This window comes from Psammomys obesus, unplaced genomic scaffold, assembly GCF_907164565.1.
Source record: "Psammomys obesus unplaced genomic scaffold, mPsaObe1.curated_primary_1811, whole genome shotgun sequence".
NCBI lineage: Eukaryota > Metazoa > Chordata > Mammalia > Rodentia > Muridae > Psammomys > Psammomys obesus.
This window is the reverse complement of record NW_026587032.1, coordinates 1,835,371-1,858,077: the sequence shown is the minus strand read 5'-3', so window position 1 is coordinate 1,858,077 and position 22,707 is coordinate 1,835,371. Positions and strand designations below refer to the sequence as shown.

Genomic DNA, 22,707 nt, shown 5'->3' with positions numbered 1-22,707 from the left:
AAAAGCTCAAGATCATTATAGGCTCTACAGAATTCACAGACAGTCTGGGCTTCATAAAGCACTGTCTCAAGAAACAGCTCGGCAGTGCTGGAGCACACCTTTAATCCCAGCACTTGGGAGGCAGAAGCATATTGATCTCTGAGTTCGAGACCATCCTGGTCTACAGAGCGAGTTCCAGGACAGCCAGGGTTATGCAGAGAGACCCTGGGGGTGGAAAAGAACTATAAACTGGCCCACAATAGACGCAGGCATTGATGTAGACCCCAGCTTCCATGCCCAAGGGCACTAGATGTGCTCTCCTCCACACATACTCACAGACATACATCACTGCTCACAGCCACAATCTGTCCACACCGTAATAAAAACGAGGGCAGGATGGTGGTGCACGCCTTTAACCCCAGCACTTGGGAGGCAGAGGCAGAGGCAGGGAGACTTCTATTGAGTTCCAGGCCAGGGTGGTCTACAGAGCAAACTCCAGGACAGCCAGGGCTACACAGAGAAACCCTGTCTGGAAAAAAAAAATTAAGGGCTGGTAAAATGGCTCAATGAGTAGAGGTGCTTGCAGCCAATCATGACAACCTGAGTTCCATCCTGAAACCCAGATGGTGGGAGAAAAGAACCAGTTCACATCATGCACACATACACACTGCACAAGTCATACAGACACACACACACACGCAAATATTTTAAAATGTTTACAGTAATGAAAACTGAGAGAGTAACTTAAACACTAAAGAGAAATGGCTATAAGTCAGAAAATTAACACTTGAGATGAATTCTGAAGATATAAATTCCTCTAAGTAAACAACACAGAAAGGACTCCAAGACCACTGTTGACAGATTAACGATAGAGAACAATTTGTCTGCATAGAAATAACATTTACATGGAATGAGTATACACTTGTAAGTTTGTACACATGGATGCAAATGCTATGCAAAGGTTTGCAAAGACACATGAAATTGAATGAACTAGAGAACAAGAATGGGGAAGAGCTGTTATTAGGAGGCTTGAACAAACTTTCACAAAACAATGTATTTCTGTCTGGTTGCTTGGGTGTCAGGAATTTTTGAATTCTGAAAATGTAGCCAGATTGGCCTTAAACTCTTGATCCTCCTGTCTTTGAATCCATAGTTCTGGGTATCACAAATGTGAACTCTTGCACCTAACCTTGTATTTTTATGTTGTTTGTGTGAGTATAAATTCATGTTTAAAAATTTAATCTGCCAAGTTTAGATGGACTGGAAACTGTTGTGTGAGGGCTTTTTCTCATTAAGAAGTAAATATATTTGTGGCTAGGATCTGAGGTCCCTCAAAAAACAACCTGAAAAGCCCTTGCCCCCTTCAGTCTAGAATACCATGAATTTGCAATTAACATCAATGCCTTTTTAAAAAACACTCTCTCCATATTGCCTTCCAAATTTTCTTACGTACCTCTCAGTCCAAGAAACTCTCAATTCTATTATTCTTTTTAAATTTTTCATAGAAATCATAACTACTTAAATTTACTTATTGATTGATTGATTATGCTTCCCAATAGGGAATGTCTAGACAATTTTGAACTCGTGAAATTAAATTGAGCCATTTAGAGTGTTCTTACATCAAAGACATTTTATTTACTTACCTTAGTTGGAAAAGGAAATTTGGAAGGTTCTGTTTTGCATGGTGTATGAATAGCCGTTAGAGGGGGAGGCCATGAATGCGTCATCTCCTGAAATGTAATTATTACAGTTTGTTTTCAACCAGGACAAGGTTACAAATCTACACAGCTAAAAACCAGATTTTACTTAGAAATACTGGTTTTATGATCAATCCTCCAAAACTAGGCATAGTGAGCATAGTGGATACTAATAAGGCACAACTGTATGCAGGCAAGAGGGCTGTCAATGGGGCAGGAAATACCAAATTCTGACTTTAAAGATCATATAGGTAGAATGATAAAATCTGTGGACAGTTATAGAAATAGGCCTGTAATGAAAAACAAAGTCTAAGGGGTTTGTTTGCTTGTTTTCTGAAACAGGGTCCTGGCTCCCTTGTTATGCAGTAAGCCTTTGTGCTGATCGCCCTGCCTCTGCCTCCCAAGTGCTAGACTAGAGACATGAGCCACCACGCCTAACAAGTGCACAGCATGCAATGCTGCTAAAACAGATCTTGCTGTGGGAATGGACGGGAGTAAGGAAAACAGTTAACATTAATCTTCAGCATTAAAGATCAGAAACTATGTTTGGCTTGTCAATCATTTCTTCAAATCATGAGATAGCTATTACCACTCTAACTTATGTAAGATGAAAGTGAAGCACAAAGTCAACATTATTTATTCAAGGTTGCATGCTTAGTAAATAATGGACACAGAATTTCACTGTAGAAAGTCAGATTACAGAGTCCACATGCTCACTGAAAATTTTGCTCATGTGAAGAAATCAGAAAAGAGATTTCAAAAGCATATTATGAAGAAAACAGGTAAGACCGTGGGTCTGATTTCATGTAATGTCTTCCATCTAATTGTGTTTTATATAAATAGCTGGGCATGGTGGCATATGCCTCTAATTCAGCTCTTGAGAGAAAGAGTTCAAGGCAGCCTGGGATTGACACCCTGTCTAAAAGGGGAAGAGGCCCAAATGAATTTGAATAATAATGTGTATGTCCAAGTGACCAAGGAAGAGAGATATCAATTAGAATAAGGGATATTTTATTTCCTGCATTTTGTTCAAACTTAGCTATTAGGGGAATTAAAGGTGACTTATAATACTTAGAAAGTTATATTGTGGCTACAACTACAGCTATATAAAGACACATTAAAATTATATAAAGATTCCAAGGACTCATAGAAAATGTTAATAACACTGGTATTCAACAATACAATACCGATTAAATAAATTAGCAGACATCCATACAATGGAACACCAGACAGACATTAAAATGAGAAATATGATATGAAATGATGTCCACTGCATATCACTGTCAAACACAAATAAGTCACAGCCTATGCCCTAGCAAACATTATATATGAGAAGTCAAGCCTCTGGAAGGATGTTTAACAGTGGCTACCTTTGGGCACCAGAATGACAGAAAAGGAAGGGAAAGGACAGTTGGAAGGGCAGTTGGTAGTATCTACTAGAACCTCTTAATTCAGCCACTTGTAGGAGCAGAGAAGGTGGACACAAAGTCCACCCCTAGCTGAAGAGCTTGGAGAGAGTCAGTTTTCTTTTAAATGTGTAGCCCTTGGTAGGTCTGCCAAACTCCAGTGGATGGCCACATATCCAAGAGTATATATGCAGCACAAACTGGACTTGCTGAGGAAAAGAAGGAGGACATGAAGCCGCGTAGGTAGAGAAGAGTAGTAGAGCTGCAAGAAGGTGAGAGTGAGCATGATCAAAATACATGATATCAAACTATCAAAGAACTAATAAAAATGAGGAGAAACAAACAACAGCAACAACAAAAAAGCACTCGCCACTTGCATGTAGTTATTCTCTGTCCTCTTACAAGACTCATAATATCTCCTATAACCAGCTCTAGAACGTCAGACATGATATGATACTATAACTCACATCATTGCCTCATCGCCAGCACTTGACACATAACGAAGCAAACAACTGACAAGAGTATTTTTTCAAAAAACATTTTTTTAGGCAGAGTTTTTCCTTATTTTCATAAGAGTTCCTAAAAACCGTGTGATTGCCAAGCTGAATGGAAACAAAAACCTATGAAATAAACATGGTAACTTCTGCACCTCAGTTTTTTAGTACTGGTATTTTGCAAATCAAATACCAAAATACATTCAACTGCTATTTTTTTTTTTCAACAATCAGCTTGGCTGGGAACTCAAGGCCACATGCCAAGATCATACACAGAAAATGTAGGCTTATATGTTTAGTGAGAACAGAGAGACAAAGAAAGTCTTCCAGGCACTAAAGTTCCACATATTGCTACAATTTCAGGGGAAAAGGTGCATGTTCCCTTAGAACACACACAGACATACACGCATACAAACACACGCACACATACACACACACACAAAACAAACAACCAGCGAAATAAACACAAAAGCAACCAACTATAACAAAATATATACATGAGTATTTCTTATGCACAAGCCTGTGTGTGTGTGTGTGTGCGTGTGTGTGTGCGTGTGTGTGTGCGCGTGTGTGTGTGTGTGTGTGTGTGTGTATGTGTGTGTGTGTCTCAAAAAAAAGTGAATGCTTGGGACTGAAGATATGGCTCAGTGGTTAAGAGCACTGGATTCGATTCCCAGCACCTACCTATACAGCAACTAACAACTGTCTGTAACTCCAACTCCAATGGATCTGACAGCCCCTTCCAACCTCTTTGGGCAATGCACATACAGAGTGCACAGACATACATGCAGGCAGGACACTCATTAAATAAATGAGTTGAGAGAGAGGGAAGGAGAGAGGGATTGCTTTTTGAGATTGAAAGTGAAGTGTTTTCACTGTGGGCTGACACAGGAAGAAGAAAGTTTTCCCTGGGATTCTACAGAAGACAACTATGTATGTACTACTACAGAGAGAGTAGAGAATGTTAAGGAAGTGATAAAAAACAAAACAACAACAACAGAAAAAAAAAAACAGTGTGGAATTACAAGCCTCTAATGCCAGTGCTTGGAAGGTGAGGCAGGAGGACAAGGTTCTAAGCCAGCCTCCACTATAAGAAGCCCCAAAAAGAAAAGAAAGAAAAAAAAAGTATAGCTTAGGAAAACTAGTTTGGCAAAAAGTGGTCAGCGCCCTCAGCAGGAGAGGTGAGGAATGGCTTTGGGGTGTCTGGGATGTTAAATTCTTCCTCTGAACAGCTGTTTTAGCCATCTCAGTCTATCGTAGAGAGGCACTGAATACTTACAGCAAAAAAGTCAAGTTATGAAGGCCAGGGTCTAAAGGAAAGACATGAAGCAATATGAAAAGATAACTGAGAGATTTTGCAGGCAAAACCAAAAATAGTTAAGACTGTCCTAAAGGTCATCACTGCCACCACCACCGTGTGAGCTGAGCAGTGGTGGCACACACCTTTAATCCCAGCAGAGGCAGGAGGGGTCTCTGTGAGTTCTAGGTTCACCTGGTCTACAGAGCGAGTTCCAGGACAGCCAAAGCCACACACATTTTCTCTTGAAAAACAACAAAACAAGCAAACAGAAAGAGATTTAAAAAACAGAACAACAAAATAAAAAAATCACTACCATGAGGGTGTGTGGACACGTGGCCGTGGCACACACGCAACGTCAAAGGGTGCTTCCGGAGGTCAGAACACAACTTTTGGGGGTCAGTTCACTCTTTCCACCGTGGGTTCTAGAGGACTGAATTCAGGTCATCAGGTTGGTATGACAAGGACTTATTCCTGTTGAGCCATCTCATTGGCCCAAGTGAGAATTTTTAGAATTACTGAAGTATGAGTTGGCAGAAATAGAAAGAATGAAGATTTTCAAAGAAATTTTAAGCCTAAGCCTAGTTTTGTAGTTAAATGTGTGGAAGAAATTAGAGATAATGAGGACTCTACATTTATAAGCGTGGGCAAATGGATTAAGAAGTAAGAACCAAGAGGCACAAACCTATAGGAAACCACTGAGGAGAGAAAGACTAATAGCTAGTTATCTGATAAAACTAAGGATGAGTGGAGATGATGAGTTAACAAGATGAGTAAGAGTGTAAAAAGAAAAAGAAAAGGCTAGAAAAGATAAGAAAAGCCGTAACACTACCAAAAGAGGTGGGAAAGGGAGACAAGAAATCGAACACTGAAGCGCAGTAACAAGGAAGGAACAAAGTTTCTCACAGGAAAAAAAATGTGTAACTCTCAAACAGCAGAGAGTAATAATAATAACAACAACAACAACAACATGAGTTTTTATATGCATTATACCCCAGGCAGAAGACAAGAGAAGGACATTAGAAAAACAGGTTCAGCAAAATGGTAAAGGGAGATTATAGCAGCTAAAAGAAAGAACAGGAGATTAAATGGTACAAACAGGTTATAGGAAACAGGCCAACACAGGGAGTCTCAGAGGAATATGCCACAAAATCCAAGTATAGACAATAATTCAGTAGCTTCCAAAAAAAAAGAAAGAAAAAGTCATGTGTGACTGGAATTTTTATCTTAGGAGCAAAAAGCAGTCATTGTCACTCACTAATTCCTCTTCCCTTCTTTCCAACCGAGGATGCACTTTTGGGGGGGAACACTGAGGGCAGTTTGAGACAGGGTTTCTCTGAGTAGCCTTGGCTGTCCTGGACTCACTTTGTAGACCAGGCTGGCCTCAAACTCACAGAGATCCACCTGCCTCTGACTCCCTGAGGGCTGGGATTAAAGGTGTGTGCCACCACTCCTGGCTCATGGCAGATTTTTATTAAGTGGATCTAATAAATGTTGCAGATCAATACTCAGAGGACAGCTTTAACTAAAGTAAGGTACCTGACCAGGATGTACAGTTGAGTTACAAGCCAAACTACTGTCAATAATGACTTGGTAACTACTGAGAATTTTTAGCCTTTAAAATATTAGCTGATAAACCTAAAGAAAATGCAGTTATAATTTGTTTCTTCCTCTTTTCAAGGCAAAAACTAGAACTTATTTTACTGACAAACAGTAAACAAAGCATGTGACTAGAACATGAGAGGAGTCAGTTATTTATTGACATGACACAATCAAGTCATATAAGCAATCTGTGTTAAGAATTAAGAATATAAAACAAAGTTGATAAAACAGGCATAATTACAGACCAAAATGATAAAAAAAAACTTACTTTAAGTATTTCATCCACACAGCTTACATCACCAGAAACTGACGCCTTAAGAAAAAGAAACAGACATTAGATTTCAAGTAATTGTTGTTAAGACTTTTAGTATTTACTAAATATATTAGAAATTACATAAAATTTGAGGAATTATTTATGATCCCGTAAGTTAGAACACTAGCTAGAACTTTTGAAATAGCTTCTCTATACAAAACTTTTTAAGATTTACTCATTTTTATTTTATGTACATAGGTGCTTTGCATGTATGTAGGTCTTTGCACCACATGAGTCCCTAGTACCTGTGGAAGCCAGAAGAGGGAATCTGATCCCCTGAAACCAGAGTTAGAGACAGCTGTGAGCCAGCCTATGAGTGCTGGGAATTGAACCTAAACCCTTCAGAAGAACAGCCAGAACTTTTGGCCCTTGAACTATCTTTCCAATACCTAATTTTGTTTGTTTGGTTGGTTGGTTGGGTTTTTGAGACAGGATTTCTCTGTGTACCCCTGGCTGTCCTAGACTTGCTTTGTAGACCAGTGATTCTCCTGCCTCTAACTCCCTGAGCGCTGAGATTAAAGGTATGTACCATCATATGTGGCTTGATGTAAAATTTTTGTTGTTGTTAAAGATTTATTTACTTATTATTTATTTATACCGCATTCTGCCTGCATGTGTGCTTGTGCACCAGAATTGGGCACCAGATCTCACTATAGATGGTTGTGAGCCACCATGTGGGTGCTGGGAATCAAACTCAGGACCTTTGGAAGAACAGCCAGTGCTCTTAACCATCTCTGAGCCATCTCTCCAGCCCCTTGATGTAATTTTTTTAGATAATCAGATTACTTAAAAATTTCAAAAGTTATTCATGTACAAAATATAACATGACCTGAAGACATAATTCCACATAAAATAACGTTTGTAAAATAATTTATGGAAGATTAGTAATTGGAGCCACAATATATATTTTTATATATCATTTAATAAACTGTAGAAGGGAAATTGATAATTTTAAGGCATAAATAAAAACTAAACTCAAATCTAGTTACAAGGATGATGTGTTTGAAGAAAACAAATCACCACTTCTCTGAGTGTGGGAAAGCAACTCAGGTCCTCTGTAAGAGCAGCAAGTGCGCTTAACCACTGAGCAATCTCTTCAGGCCCCAAGATTCTTTTTTTATTTAATTCTATTATTGTATGTCTGTAACGTGTATGTATGTGTATGCAAGGGTCTGCCATGTGGGGGAGCGGTCAGAGAACAACTCTTGGGAGGTGGCTGTCTCCTTCCACTATAGGATCTAGGAACTGAACAAGTCATCAGATTTATACTTTATCCAAGAGCCCTAAATGTTCTGAAACATTTTCTGTAACTCTGATTCCTTCTTCTGCCATTCTGAACTCTGAGTTATGCCTGTTGTCTTCTTAACTTTTTTGTGTGTTTTATAAAGTGTAACAAAAGATAAACCTTGAAGGGCTGGGGAAATGTCTCAGTGGTTAAGAGTACTGGCTGTCCTTCCAGAGGATCCAGGTTTGATTTCAAGCACTCACATGGCAGCTCACACATTCTGTAACTCTAGTTCCAGGGATCTGAGGCCCTTCTCTGTCCTCTGTAGACAACCAGGATACACAAGATGCATAGATATACATGCAGGTGAGACACTCATGCACATAAAATAATAAAATAAAATTATTCTGGCCTGTGTAACAATGTTTCATTGTAACCTGTTATTCTGACAATTTAGTATATGTTAGCAAAGAAGATAAAATTTCAGCTTAGTTCTTTGGTTATTTTGAATGTCAGCTTTTGGACACCATTACAGCAGCTGTCTCACCTCTTTAGCTGTAAGCAAAGGAAAGCAGCATCAGAACTACAATAATATCATTTCCAAAGACTGAAAAGTCCCAACATTCATCACGTAAACCATGACTTACATTTATCTGAAATGCTTTAAGAATAAAGGTAATCTTATTTTTAAGTAAAAAGAAACAAGCTATACCATCCCAGAAAACCAAAAGGAAGCTGGGTGGTAGGAAGTGGGGGGGTGACATACACCTTTAAACCTGGGACTCAGGAGGCAGAGACAGGTGGATCTCTGTGAATTCAAGGCCAGCCTGGTGTACAAAGTGAGTCCAGGACATCTAGGGATACACAGAGAAACCCTGCCTCAAAAAACCATAAATAAATAAATAAACAGGTAAATAAATAAATAAATAAATAGGTAGATAAATAGGTAGATAAATAGATAAATGAATAAATAAATGCAAAACCAAAAGGAGGAAGTGTAAGCTATTGATAAATCTTACTTTTAGTCTATATTAAAATGAAAAACTATGAATGATATTTTTCCTCTATTATCCGAAAGGGAAGTACATAGCTCTACGGATCCTCTTGGGGGTCAACTCCAAAGTTGTTCTTTAAGCCTTTTCCTCTTAAACTTTTTTAATTTTTGTATTTCTCATTCTTAAGGCAAAAAGACAGTTCTAATTCACTAAAATTTCTACAAATTACTGTATCCAGACAAAATGCTACACACTCTGAGTGTGAGACTTACATCCAAAGGTCGGGAAGGTATTTTCAGCTTGGTGAGATGTGCTTTGCTGCTGGGCTTCAGCTCAGTCATGTTGTTACCATGAGACTGGCTGCTGTAGTGCTCGGAGGACAGCTTTGGTTCCACAGACTCCTGTCCATCCATGGGCCGTACATAGGCAGTGGGTTTCTGTAACATTGAACTAGATTTTGACATCAAAGAAGGTGGAAAAGACTGACTTGAATGCTGCCCACTTGAAAAAGGTACACGGGAAGGAGAATCCCAATTGGCATCAGGGTCCCGAGGTGATTTGGAGCGCTGATGTTCCTTGCTATGGTGATCATTCCCATGAGATCTGGAATGACTGGAACTTAGGGAAGAAACAGCCTGGGGTTTTCCAGGGCTTGAGGATCGTGACTTGGAGTGCTCTGACCCATGCTGGCCTTTTTTCCGGCTACTGCTGTATGAGTCACGGTCATGCCTTTGGCCACTACTACTAGTGCCACTACCACCTGAACTGGTCCGCTGGCTACTGTGTCCACTCTGCAAGCCAGAAGATCGTTTCTGAGACTGAGAAGTGCTGGGTGCAGGTCCTACAGGAGTCCATTTGCTACTCTGATGAGAGCCTCCATGTCTCTGTTCAAAAAAATTTGGGTTTGCTTTGTCGTCTGTTGTCGCTGGTGCCGCAGGCTTGGGAATTGCAACAAGCTTTGGTATAGATCTGTCTCCTATGTAATCCTTCATCTCATCGTAGTTTCCAAGCATACTCTGAATACGACTTGATAGCTTATCTTCTTTGCTGGTCTACAGAAAAGAAGGAAAAAATAAGGAAAGTATACTGTCAGTATAATGTGAAACAAAATACTCTAAGCTCGCTCTAACCCTCAGACAGAGGAGGTGTTGTCAAGGCAGGTCTCACTTTTTATACTGAAGTTAACACCTACAAATAAACACACACACACACACACACACACACACACACACACCAACAAAAGACTAGAACCTCTCACATGCTAGGTAAGCACTCTACCACTGACTCTATCGCACACTCTCAGTCCACACTTATAGTTTCCATAGTGAAAAGTATTTGGAAAAAAAAAAAAACTAACAAAGAAAATATATGAAAATAACTGCTAAAATACAAAAGAAAGTCTATAGATTATATTAAAAAGAAACCGTAACTAAATAACCAGGGCTGGGATATAGCTCAGGCAGTAGAATGCTTGCATGGTATGCATGGAGCCCTGACTTCAATCCCTAGCAACACAGTAGTCTCACTTGATAGCATATTCCCAGCAGTATGAAGGATCACAAGTTCAAGGTCATCCTTGGCCACATAATGAGTTTTAGGCCTGGAAAACAGGAGATGTCATCATAAAAAAGAAAAACAAAAACAAAAACAAAAAACAAACTAATGAACAAAAACCCAACTGAAATACCACTATTTATTTTGAGATTGGAAAACATTAATAACTTTAGATTGTTTGAAAATCTGTGATCTTATTAAGGAATTGAGATAAATCTGCAGCTATTCACCAAAAACAAGTCCAATGTTTATAGTTATGGAATGAATAGTAGTATGATTCACAGATTCTGAAGAAAACTCTCTTGATTTATTTCAAATATGTTTTTAGCTGGGTAGTGGTGACACATGCCTTTAATTAAAACAGAGGCAGAGACAAGAGGATCTCTAAATTCAAGATCAGCCTGGTCTCCAGAGTGTATTCCAGGATGCCACAGCTGCACAGAGAAGCCCTGTCTTAAAAAACCAAAACAAACAAACAGAAAAAAGCTTTTAACCTCTGATTTAATCCATTATCCAAAATTACTAAAGGCTCTCTGTTACACTCAAGTAAATGATGTCAATGTGACATCATTTTTCAAATTGGAATATCCTTAAGAGCTCTAGATACATCATTTTATATAGTACATAAAGGGTTTATATACACCAAACAAAAGGGTATATTGTTATAGCCAATGTTTTTTCCTTTCAGAATTTATGTGCACTACCTATGTGCAAAAGTCATGGAGGGGTCATAAGAGGGAGTCAGATCCCTTAAAACCAGTGTTACTAATAGCTCTGAGCCATTATGCAGGTGTTAGAAAACTACCCAGGGGAGCAGTAAGTGTTCTTAACCCGTGAACCATCTCTCCAGGCCAACTGTCAATATTTCATCAGAAAAATAAAATCGAACAGGGCTGTGATGGCTTACATCTTAAGTACATCCCAGCACTTGGGAGGCAGGGACAGAAATATGGATCTCTGAGTTCAAAGCCAGCCCGACCTACAAAGTGTGTTCCAGGACAGCCAAAGTACAAAGAGAAACCCTGTCTTAAAAAAATGAAAGAAAAAGAAGAGAAGAGAAGAGAAGAGAAGAGAAGAGAAGAGAAGAGAAGAGAAGAGAAGAGAAAGAAAGAAAGAAAGGGAGAAAAAGGAGGGAGGAAGAGAAGGGAAGGAGAGAAGGAAGGAGGGTAGGAAGAAGAAAGGTAAAATAAAATATACTCTCTTGCTCTCTTACTATAAACCAGCAATGGCCATTACTGTCATAATGTATAATAAACACTAAAGCTATTATGCATAGCATAACCCTAAAGTTTTAACAACTGTTGAAATGAAACCCAAAGGTAAATGAAATGCTAGAAAGACATGTCACCACTAAACCTACATCAGGGTCATGAGAATTATTACTACTTAGTTTTTTTTGTTTTTTTTTTTTTTTGTAATCTCAAATTAGGGACAATGATAATAATTAAAAATAGCAACTGGGTATGGAGAAATGATTCAGTGACTGAGGGTACTTGGTTGCTCTTTCGATGGACCAGAATTCGATGCCCAGCGCCCCACGGCAGTTTGCAGCTGTCTGTAAACCCAGCCCCAGGGAGAAGCTGATGCCTTCTCCTGGATTCTCAGCACCGCACACACGTAGTGCACAGGAAGTATAAACACTCACACATAAAATAAAATAAAGAAAAAAAATTAAACATTAACATAACAATTGATCAGGCTGGATGCAGTGGCATATGTCTATAATCCCATTACCCAGAAAGGCAGAGGCAGGAGGATCTCTGTGAGTTTGAAGCCAGCCTGGTCTACAAAGTGAGTCCAGGACAGCCAAGGCTACACAGAGAAAACCTGACTAAAAAAAACAAGCAATTGATCCAACATATTTTTCTTAATTTTAAAAAAAGATTTATTCTACATAGTGAATTCCAGGATAGCCAGGGCTATATAAAGAGATCCTATCTAAAAATAAATAAATAAATAAATAAATAAATAAATAAATAAATAAATAAATAAATAAATGCAAGGAAACACTAAGTAAATAAAAATGGAACAAATGAAATGCTCTTAACTGCTGAGCCATCTCTTCAGTCCCTTTTCAGTTTATTTAATGCCTCCAACAACATGCTCCAATGTAACTGATAATAAGTAAATACATTAGAAGAAATATCAGAGAATTTAATCTATGGTAACAGAGATGAACTACGTAAGAATCATTCTAACATACTGTCAATGAAACTTACTAAATAAGCAAAGACAAGAAATAGGGAGAAACAGCACCTGTGAAAGTCCTCTTTGATATTATAACCAATGAATACAGAATCCCTAATAAACAGCAGATAATGCAAATTCACTGTTTTTGAGTCAGGATTTCTCTATGTAGCCCTGCCTTGCCTGGAACTCAAGAGATCCGGCTTGCCTCCACCTCATAGAATGCTTCCATTAAAGGCATGCATTGGGCTGAACAGATAGCTCAGTGGTTAAGAGCATGTTCTGCTCTTCCAAAAGACCTGAGTTTGGTTCCCAGAACCCATGGCTCAAAAGTCGTCTAAACCTCCATCTGCAGGGCACCTGTCATCTTCTAGCCTCTGCAGGGACCTGAGAACATACATGCAAGTTACACTTACACACTTACACTTACACACACACACACACACACACTTTTTTTTTAAACCTAAAAGCACAAATGTCCTGTAAGTAGGGTGAAAAAGCATTCAAAGAAGATAACTTACAACTTTGTATGGCTCAGCAAAGAGAGGAGAGCTAGGTGGGAAGGCGTCTTCGCCCTGCTGAACTTCCTGATTCCGCCTCTCCCGTTCTTTCATGCGCAGCACATTCCGGTCTTCACGGTTCATGTTGCTATGAAGAGAAGCACAATTTTTATATCACAAATAAAAATGTAACATTTTGTAGTGACTGTCAATTTAACACTCCAAACTTCTGTCGACTTCTAAGCAGTTAACAGGCATTTCTGCTGAGGTGGGATCCTAGCACTGGTTTTAGCGACTGACGGCATTACCATCTTCCACAGTCACTCCAGAAGGAAACATTAGGTAGAATATAGGAGAAACCACTACTCCATCCAAACAGCCTCATTTCTTTTTTCAGTGCTGGGAACTGAACCCAGAGGCTCACATATTCTAGGCAAGCATTCTTCCAACTTCTCTGCCCCAAACGTGACAATGTTTCAAATACTCTGCTACCTGAAAGTGAGCTAAAAGGAAGCTGAGTACATTCAGAGAGAAAGGATTTCCTACTTGAACCGGTTTTTCAGTATTTCCTCTTCACGATGCTAACTGGCAATATCTTTGGTGGCATATAATCCACTCTGATCTTCCACCCAAAACCCGTGTCCAGCTCTTTTCTCTACTTTGCATCTACCTTATCTTGATTTCTTTTTGTCCCAAACACAGCTTCCTTGATGTCCATCCTACAGCAATGTGACCTCAGCTTTGCTGTTGTTCTAGAATCCCTAAATAATGATAGTTCTGCTCTAGATATAATAATACTTCAATTAATGCCTCAATAAATGGCAAACTGAGGCTTTCAGTGATAGATGTTAAAGTTAGCATGTGTTAGTAAGTGTAACTAAAAACTGTATTTGGAGTCCAAGAAAAAAGTATTTGGAGTCTAAGGGGAAAAAATGGAAATGTTATTTCTGTAATCATGCTAGAATAAACCAAGACAAATAGCTTATTTTTATCTAAACAGCAGAGATTTTTGTCTAAGTGGACAATAAATGAAAGAAACTGTGAAATGCTAAGTAAATAATAGCAGGGCCTCTGCTGCTCCTTTCCCTCAAGTAGAATACAAATTAAAGCTCTGTCATGATTTTGTTTCAAAAGAGGAAGAGAAAAGCAAAGACAGAGACACAAATACATAGAGACAGACCAAGCAAAGGGGGAAATCAGAGTGTATCTGTGTAACCTATTTTAAACCAAATAAAATAGAAATCAAGCTGGGCTGTGGCGGTTCAAGCCCTTAATCCCAGCACTTGGGAGGTAGAGTCAGGTGGATCTCTGAGTTGGAGGCCAACCTGGTCTACTGGACAACCAGGGCCACACAAAGAAACCCTGTCTCAAAAAGAAGAGGAGGAGGAGGAGAAAAAGAAAAAAGTGAACTCAGTCAGGAAAACACTTATCACTTAAGATAAGCAGTACATTCTTGAGACCAAAGAAGAGGCTGTGTTTAAGAGCACTTGTTCTTACAGAGCTCCAAGGTTCAGCTCCCAGAATACACACCATGTTTCACCAATGCCCTTAACTCCAGCTCAGGGAATCTGGCACCCTCTTTTGGCCTCCTCAGACACTAACTGTGTACACAGTGTACATGCATACACACAGGCAAAACATTCACAAACAATGATGGACAATGAGAGAGATTCTAAGTGTTTCACACTGTGTTCAAGTTGTTTCTTTTTAATGATTTTTTTCAGACTGGATATGAGATTGATTACTGAACATGATCTGGTACGGTATGGGAGAGCACTGTGGAAGCCCTTGGAAATGCAGAGCTTGCCACCTGTCCAAGCGGCCTTGAGTGGAGATATATTTGATGCCACAGCCATCAGGAATAAGCCATTCCTCAGTGACCATGTCTTCAAACTCATTTGCATTAAACTTGGTGAAGCCCTACTTCTTTGAGATGTGGATGTCCTGGTGGCCAGTGATCTTGAATTTGGCTCTATGCAGAGCTTCAATCACAGGTTCCTTATTTTGCAGCTTGGTGTGGATAGATAGGATAACCTAGACAATGTGAACCTGACCACTGTTCCCTGGGGCTTCCCAAAGGCACCATGCATACTTGTCCAGAGTCCGTCTGCGCCCCAGTACAGGACAACATCTTGTTAATTTGGATGACATGGAAAGGGTGGAGCCTCACTGAATATGAAAGCCGTCCTTGCCATAACTCTTTACTATGTATTTGTTGGCGCAAATACAGGCAACCTCCAGGGCTTTGGAAAAGAGTTGATCATATTCATCTGGCACCTTGGGGCCACACAGTAGAAATTCATCAACTTTTGCCTTCTTCCACCCCAAGTCAAAGATGCAGACCTTAGCATCAGGGACCTCTCAGCAGAAGGGAAACTTTGGGTACAGCATGTTCTTACAACATTGTTAACACTGGGCAGGGCAGCTGTCCATGATGACAGTAAGATCTTCAGGGGCTCACAGGAGAAAAAGAGACAAGCTGTTTCGTTTCTTGTTGTTTTGATTTGGTTTTTTTCCAGACAGGGTTTGTCTGTGTAGCCTTGGCTGTCCTGGACTCCCTTTGTAGACCAGGCTGGCCTCCAACTCCCAGAGATCTGCCTGCCTTTGGCCCCGAGTGCTGGGATTACAGGCGTGCGCCACTGCTGCCTGGCTAAGTTGTTTCTTTTTAAACACACGCTTTTCTACATTCATGTGCTGCTTGTGGTGTCTGTGTGCACACGTACCCTTGTGCGCCTGCACAGGCACACATGTGTACTATGACGTGTGGAGGTTAGAGGACAACTTATGGGAGTAAGTTCTCTCCTACTGTGTGGGTTGCAGAGATTAATCTTAAAGTGTCAAGTTTGGGAATAAGTACTTTCAGCCGCTGAGCCTCCTCCCCTGCCCTCAGATTATTTTTTACCTGTGTGTATAATATTCTAGTGTCTCTAGTACATAACCTACTGTAGTACCAAAAAATAGTGTTGTTTTCTCTAGCTTCCCTAGTACCTAGCACTCTGTAGAACCATACAAATTATTTTAATTTTCCTCTAATGAATACCCAAAGCATTTATACTTTTGTCAGAAGATAAAACCAAAAAAAAAAAAAAAAAAAAAAAAAAAAAACCTTTAACATATCTGGAAAAAACAAAAAATGTTCTTAGTTAACAACCAAGTTTCAACTGGGACTCTTAAATTAAGGTACTGGCAAAATACAAAGCTATTTAGAGTATAAGGGGTATGTTAACTACCGACTTCCTAAATTCAAATCCTGAAAGATTGAGGCTGGGGTAGAAATCATCAGTGGAGTGAATGCTCATGATAGATAACTTGGAGTTTCATCCTTATCACCAAAACCCCCTAAAAGGTCAGAAAATGTTTAAAAAAAAAAAAAGGACTTAATGTTACATATCAAACAGCATTAAAATAATTCAAGATATATTAAGAAAAAAACCTTTTAATTTTGTGGGTTTTGTTCGGTTGGTTTGTTTGTTTTTGTTTTTCCAGAAAGAGTTTCTCTAGGTAGCCCTGGCTGTCCTGGAACTTGCTCCAAGTAGACCTGGCTAGCTTCAAACTCAGAGATTTGCCTGCCTCTGCCTCCTGAATGCTGCGATTAAAAGTTTTATGTGTATGAGTGTTCTGCCTGCTAGCATATGTGTTAAATCCCCTGGACCTGACTTACAGACAGCTATGAGCTGCCATATCGATGCTACGAGTTGAACCCAGATCCTTTGGAAGGATCTGGGATCCTTTGGAAGCAGTGCTCTTAACCACTGAGCCAATTCTTCAGACCCCCTGTTTTTCTTTGTAAAGAAAGGATATTATCATCATAAAGGAGAATCCTTGGTTACTATCATTTGTCACCTCTTCCTCTGTCTTAAAGCCTAAAGCCTTTACTGATAGGCTTTAGGCTAATGAACCTGTAGTGAGAATTCTAGAAGTTTGGATTCTTTAAAACACACAGAAATACTGAAAGAATGTTTTCTCTTTAATCCCAAGTGTGGGGATATGCAGCTGCTTCACAGCAGTTGATTATGATTTGCCTCTTGCTCTATCAGAGGCATGGTTTTGCCAGCTGCAGATAGTTTCTGCAAGTTTAGAATTCTGTACCCAGCCAGAATTAAGAACTTTTCAAAGGGTAAATAAATGCTAGAATCCCAATAAGTGGGGTTGGTGGTTATTGGTCATTCAGAGGGGTTGTGGTTTATTAGTGGCTAAGCATAAACAAGAAGAAATTAAATTCAAGCATCTCTCCCCTCTGTCCTTTTTCCTCTCCTATCAGGTTCTAGGGAGTGGAACTGGGGGTGAGGGTGGAGGTAGGGAGGTGAGGATAAAGGGTGGGTAAAAGAACTCACAAAGTAGCAAAAGACCAGCTACATTAACTTCTGAAAGTAATTCAGGTTCCCAAACCCTTCTGCTTAAACTTAAAACTATCAGAAACAACTGTTACCTTATATCACTGAAATATATTAATGCTATTCAAGAAATAAAGAATGAGTATTGTGGCACACGCCTTTAATCCCAGCACTCAGGAGGCAGAGGCAGGTGGGTTTTTGTGAGTTCAAGGCCAGAGTGTGTCCAGGACAGCCAGGGCTCTGTTGCGCAGAGTAACCCTGTCTCGAAAAACCAACCAAAAAGGTCATGACAAGAACAAATATTATAATCTCCCACTAATTGCTATGTTGAATTAACACTATACAAGCCAACTGGAGCTAATGGTTACTTAACAATACTTCAACAAAAGAACACATACTTCTTGCATACACACAGACCATTTTCCAGTCCAGGACTACATGTCAGATGATAAAACAAGTCTCAATAAACCTTTAAAAAAAAAAAAAAAGTGTATTCTCTAACCATAGTGGAATGAAATTAGAAGTCTAGAAGCAAAGAAAATTTAAGAAAATCAGAGTATGTGGCAATTAATACATTCCCAAAGAATAGATGGGTTAAAACAAAAGTTCAAGGGAAATAAGGAATTCCTGTAAGCTAATGGGAACAAAAACAAAACATACCTTGTGAGACGCATTAAACATCAACATTATAAAACAAAAAAAGCTGGGGGCGGGAAAGTTGGTTCAGTGGTTAAGAGTAGTTAATACTTTTGCAGAGGAGCAGGGTTCAGTTCCCAGCACCCACATCTGGCAGCTTACAACCTCCTGTAAGTCCAGTTCCAGGGACTATGATGCCCTCTTCTGGCCTCTGCGGGCACTGCATACACATTGTGCACTCAACAATACACACACTCAGGTACACATGTACATACAGAAAATAAAATAAACACAACACACACACACAAAAAAAAAAAAAAAACAAAAACAACTGGGCATGCTGTAATTCAACTCAGGATTTTTTCCCCCTAAAAACACAAAACGAGGGCTGGAGAAATGGCTCAGTGGTTAAGAGCACTGTCTGCTCTTCCAAAAAACCCAGGTTCACCCAATGGCAGCTCACAACTGTCTGTAACGCCAATTCAAGTGATCTGTCACCTTCACACTGATACACACAACAAACTTAAATTATATGTATAAAAAAACACAAAACAGTTAAATGCCTTAGTCACGCTTCTAAGAGACATTTCTAAGAGTTTATGGAGGCCATGACCAAGACAACTTACAAAAGAAAGATTTACTTTTGGGTTCACGGTACCAGAAGGTTAGAGTCCATGTCCATCATCAGATAGGAAGCATGCACCAAGAAGGCAGGTATGGGACTGGAGCTTATATAAGCTGAGAGCTTATATCTCTATCCACAGGTAAAAGGAAGAATGCTAGCTGGAAAATGCTTGTGCATTTGAAACCTCAAAGACTGTCACCAGTGACACACCTCCTCAAATAAGGCCACGTATCCTGACTCTTCTCAAACAGTTCCACCAACTGGGGATCAAACATTCAAATTAACAAGCTTATGGAGGCCATTCAAATCACCACAGTGTTGATAAGAAATAGAGGAACTGGTGTTCCTTCTGTACTGCTGTGAGAATGTACAAATGGAGCAGCCACTATGGAAAAAAAGTGATCTCTCAAAACCTTTAGCACAGGGACTGGAGAGATGGCTAAGTCATTAGGAACACTAGCTGCTCTTCCAGAGGACCCACATGGCAGCTAATACTTGCAACTCCAGTCCCAGGGGATTCAATGCCCTTTTCTTGCCTCTGCAGATACTGCACACATAAACCTAACATTCAGGTCAACACATTTTTAAAAAGATGGATTGACTGGTTGATTGATTGATTGATTGATTTTACATATATAGGTGCTCAGCCTGATTTATTTATTTATTTATTTATTTGTTTGTTTGTTTGACATATATGGGTGCTCGGTCTGCATGTATACCTGCATGCCGGAAGAGGGCATCAGATCCCAGTATAATTTGTTGTGAGGCACCATGTGGTTGCTGAGAATCAAACTCAGGACCTCTGGAAGAGCAGACAATGCTATTAACCACTGAGCCATCTCTCCAGCTCCAGGTCAACACGTTAAAGTAAATAAAATCTAAAAATCAAAACCAAAAAGCAAAACTTTAATATGAGGACAAGAGAGATACAGCTCAGTTAAGAGCACTAGGTGCTCTTACAGAGAACTCAGGTCCAGTTCTCAGAACTCACATGACAGATCCACAACCATTCTTAACTCCAAGTCCAGGGGATCCCACCCCTCTTCTGATCTCCATGGACATGAGGCTCACACTGTAGTATGTATACATACATGCAGGCAAAACTCATATACATAAAATAAAAAAATAATAATTTTTTAAATTTAAAAACCTTTAATAGAATTACCAAATGATGCAGTAATTTTACTTCTCAGTATGCACTCTAAAAGGATAAAAAATAGAAATTGTATCCTTGAACACCAACATTCACAAAAGCATCATTCACAATAGTCAAAAGATGGAAGCAAAATAAGTGTTCGTCATCAGACAAAACGGATAAGCAAACTATGATATATACATATAACAGAATATCTTCAAGCCATGAAAGTGAATAAAATTCTACTACAACAAAGATGATCCCTGAGAACATTAGGCTATGTGAAATAAGCCAGACTCTGATAAACAAATATATAATTACAATTAATATGAGATACCTACAATGAACAAATTCATAGAAACCAGAAGAACAGCAGTAAAACAACAGGGAAATACCATTTTATAGTCTGTCAGAATTTCTCTTTGTAATGATGAAAAACTTCTATAAAAGAATACTTGTTTGTTTTTTATTTTTGTTTTTTGGCATAGGGTTTCTCTGTGTGTTCTTGGCTGTCCTGAATTCACTTTGTAGACCAGGCTGGCCTCAAACACACAGTGATCAGCTTGCCTCTGCATCCCTGAGTGCTGGGCTTAAAGGCGTGGGCCATCACACACAGCTAAAAAGAATATTATTGATGGTTGTACAATACTATGACTATACCATGAATTGTGTAAATAAAATGTCTAAAATGATACAATTTTATATTATGTGTGTTTTCCCATAATTAATCCAACAGGGCTGAATACATTATGTACCCAACACATTGTGTATTTGTATGAAACTACCAAAGAATAAATTTCCTTTTTTATGTGTTTATATGTGTGGCTGTGTGAGCTTATGTGCCCACATGCATGTAGGATCACGTAAAGCAGATAAGGGCATTGGATCCTCTAAACTAGAATTACAGATGATAGTAAATGCCATGTAGATGCTGGGAATTGAATCTCTGGAAGAACAGCCAGTGTTCTTAACTCCTGAGGCCCCCAAAGTAATTTTTTTAATTGAAAATGATCCAAGAAGCCTATGGTAAAAATTAAAATCGAAGTAGGCATTCCTAATGAATCAGAAATAACCTATTTTTATAAATAATGACATTAATTTTATATTTAAAAAATATTTTAAAATAGAATATGTTGGGTCTGGCATGGTAGTGCAAGCCCTTAATCCCAGTACTTGGAAGGCAGAGGCAAATGGATTGCTGGCACCTGGCATGGCAAACACAGTTCTAAGACAACTGGAGCTTTATAGAAAGACCCTGTCTCTAGTAAACAAACACACAAATAAGTAAATGAAATGTTGTTTTAATATGCCCCTTTCAAGTGAAGCTCAGAATCTGTTATGGTCTCCACCCCCATTACTGTCTTAAATCAATTATCCTACTAACAATAGGGCTGTTCAACTACCAAATTATTGACTCCAAAAGTCAAAATGAGACTTGAGTTGATATTTAATTATTTTCAAACAATTGATATTTGACTTTAACTTCACCACAATGTACTATGTTAAAGCACAAAGCCTCATGGACCCAGAAACCCCTCTTGGCCTCATTTGCAGGATTTCTCTACCCATGAGAACTTGTGAAGAGATCACATCCTACCAGGTAAGGAAACAAAGAGTACACACCTGGAGATCAAAACTAAACTAACAAAACATCGGGTCCCAAGACAGTATTTTGTACAGAAGGGCTCTTGTCCAAAAGGCAGTGCTGAGAAGATGCACAGTTTATAGTTTCTTTTGTTTTCTCAGTGCTGGAAATCTAACCTAGTGCTTCAGTTATGCCAAGCAAAAAAAAAAAAAAAAAAAAAAAAAAAAAAAAAAAAAAAAAAAAAAAAAAAAAAAAAAAAAAAAAAAAAAAAATATATATATATATATATATATATATATATATATATATATATATATAAAAAACTGAGCTTTATCTTCAGATGTAAAATACATTAAAAAATTACAAAAACAAAGATAATGATTCTCTAGCATTTTTGCTGTTCTGTGTGTTGTCTTGGTTCGTGTGAATGTGTAAGTGTGTGTATATGTGCCTGTGGAGGCCAGGTCAATTTGGGGTGAGTTCTTCAATCACCTTTCACCTTATTTTTTGAGTCAAGATCTCTCACCGAACAGAGGAGCTCCAGAGATCTGCAATGTCCTTCTCCTTTCCCAGTCCAGGAACTTTTCTCACTGAGTTATCTCCTTAGCCTGTAATTTCTATTTTCCTCTTCTTCTTTTTTCAATTTAATGTTCATTGTTGTTTTGCCTGCATGTATGTCTGTGTGAGGGTGTCAGAGACCCTGGAACTAGAGTTATAGACAAATGTGAGCACCATGTAGGTGCTGGGAATTGAACCTGGGTCCTCTGGAAGAGCAGCCAGTGTGAAGCCCTAAGCCATCTCTCCAGTCCCATTTCTACTTTCTTAATCAAACTTTTTTTTTTTTCCTTTTGATTTTTTGAGACAAGGTTTCTCTGTGTAACTTTGGCTATCCTGGACTCTCCTTGCAGACCAGGCTGGCCCTCGAACTTACAGAGATCCGCCTGCCTCTGCCTCCCTGAGTGCTGAGATTACAGGCTAAAACTTTAAGTTAAGGTCTCATGTAGCCGAGGCTATGGAGCTCAGGGTGGCCATGAACTCCTGATCCTCTTGGCTCCACTTCCCAAGTGCTAGGAAAACAGATTTGTGCCAGCTCTTTATCGTTTCTATCATTTAAATGTAGCATTTAAATGTATTTTTCTCTTT

At 39.1% G+C, this 22,707-nt stretch overlaps 1 protein-coding gene and 1 pseudogene across 2 annotated transcripts in view; both read right to left on the bottom strand.

Annotated features, from left to right (window-relative positions):
- Nucleotides 1–22,707, bottom strand: part of Aff4 (ALF transcription elongation factor 4) — a 77,714-nt gene that overhangs the window by 42,801 nt on the left and 12,206 nt on the right. The window contains exons 2-5 of one of the 2 annotated variants that reach the window (XM_055602725.1): nt 13,271–13,397; nt 9,281–10,060; nt 6,744–6,788; nt 1,623–1,709 (exon numbers count right to left, since the gene is read on the bottom strand). In XM_055602725.1, the coding sequence (XP_055458700.1) occupies nt 1,623–1,709; nt 6,744–6,788; nt 9,281–10,060; nt 13,271–13,393 (1,035 nt within the window). In that variant the 5' untranslated portion in view covers nt 13,394–13,397. The remainder of the gene's footprint in view (nt 1–1,622; nt 1,710–6,743; nt 6,789–9,280; nt 10,061–13,270; nt 13,398–22,707) is intronic. The other variant, XM_055602726.1, reaches the window with a different exon arrangement.
- On the bottom strand, nt 15,234–15,682 carry LOC129673066 (60S ribosomal protein L10-like; annotated as a pseudogene).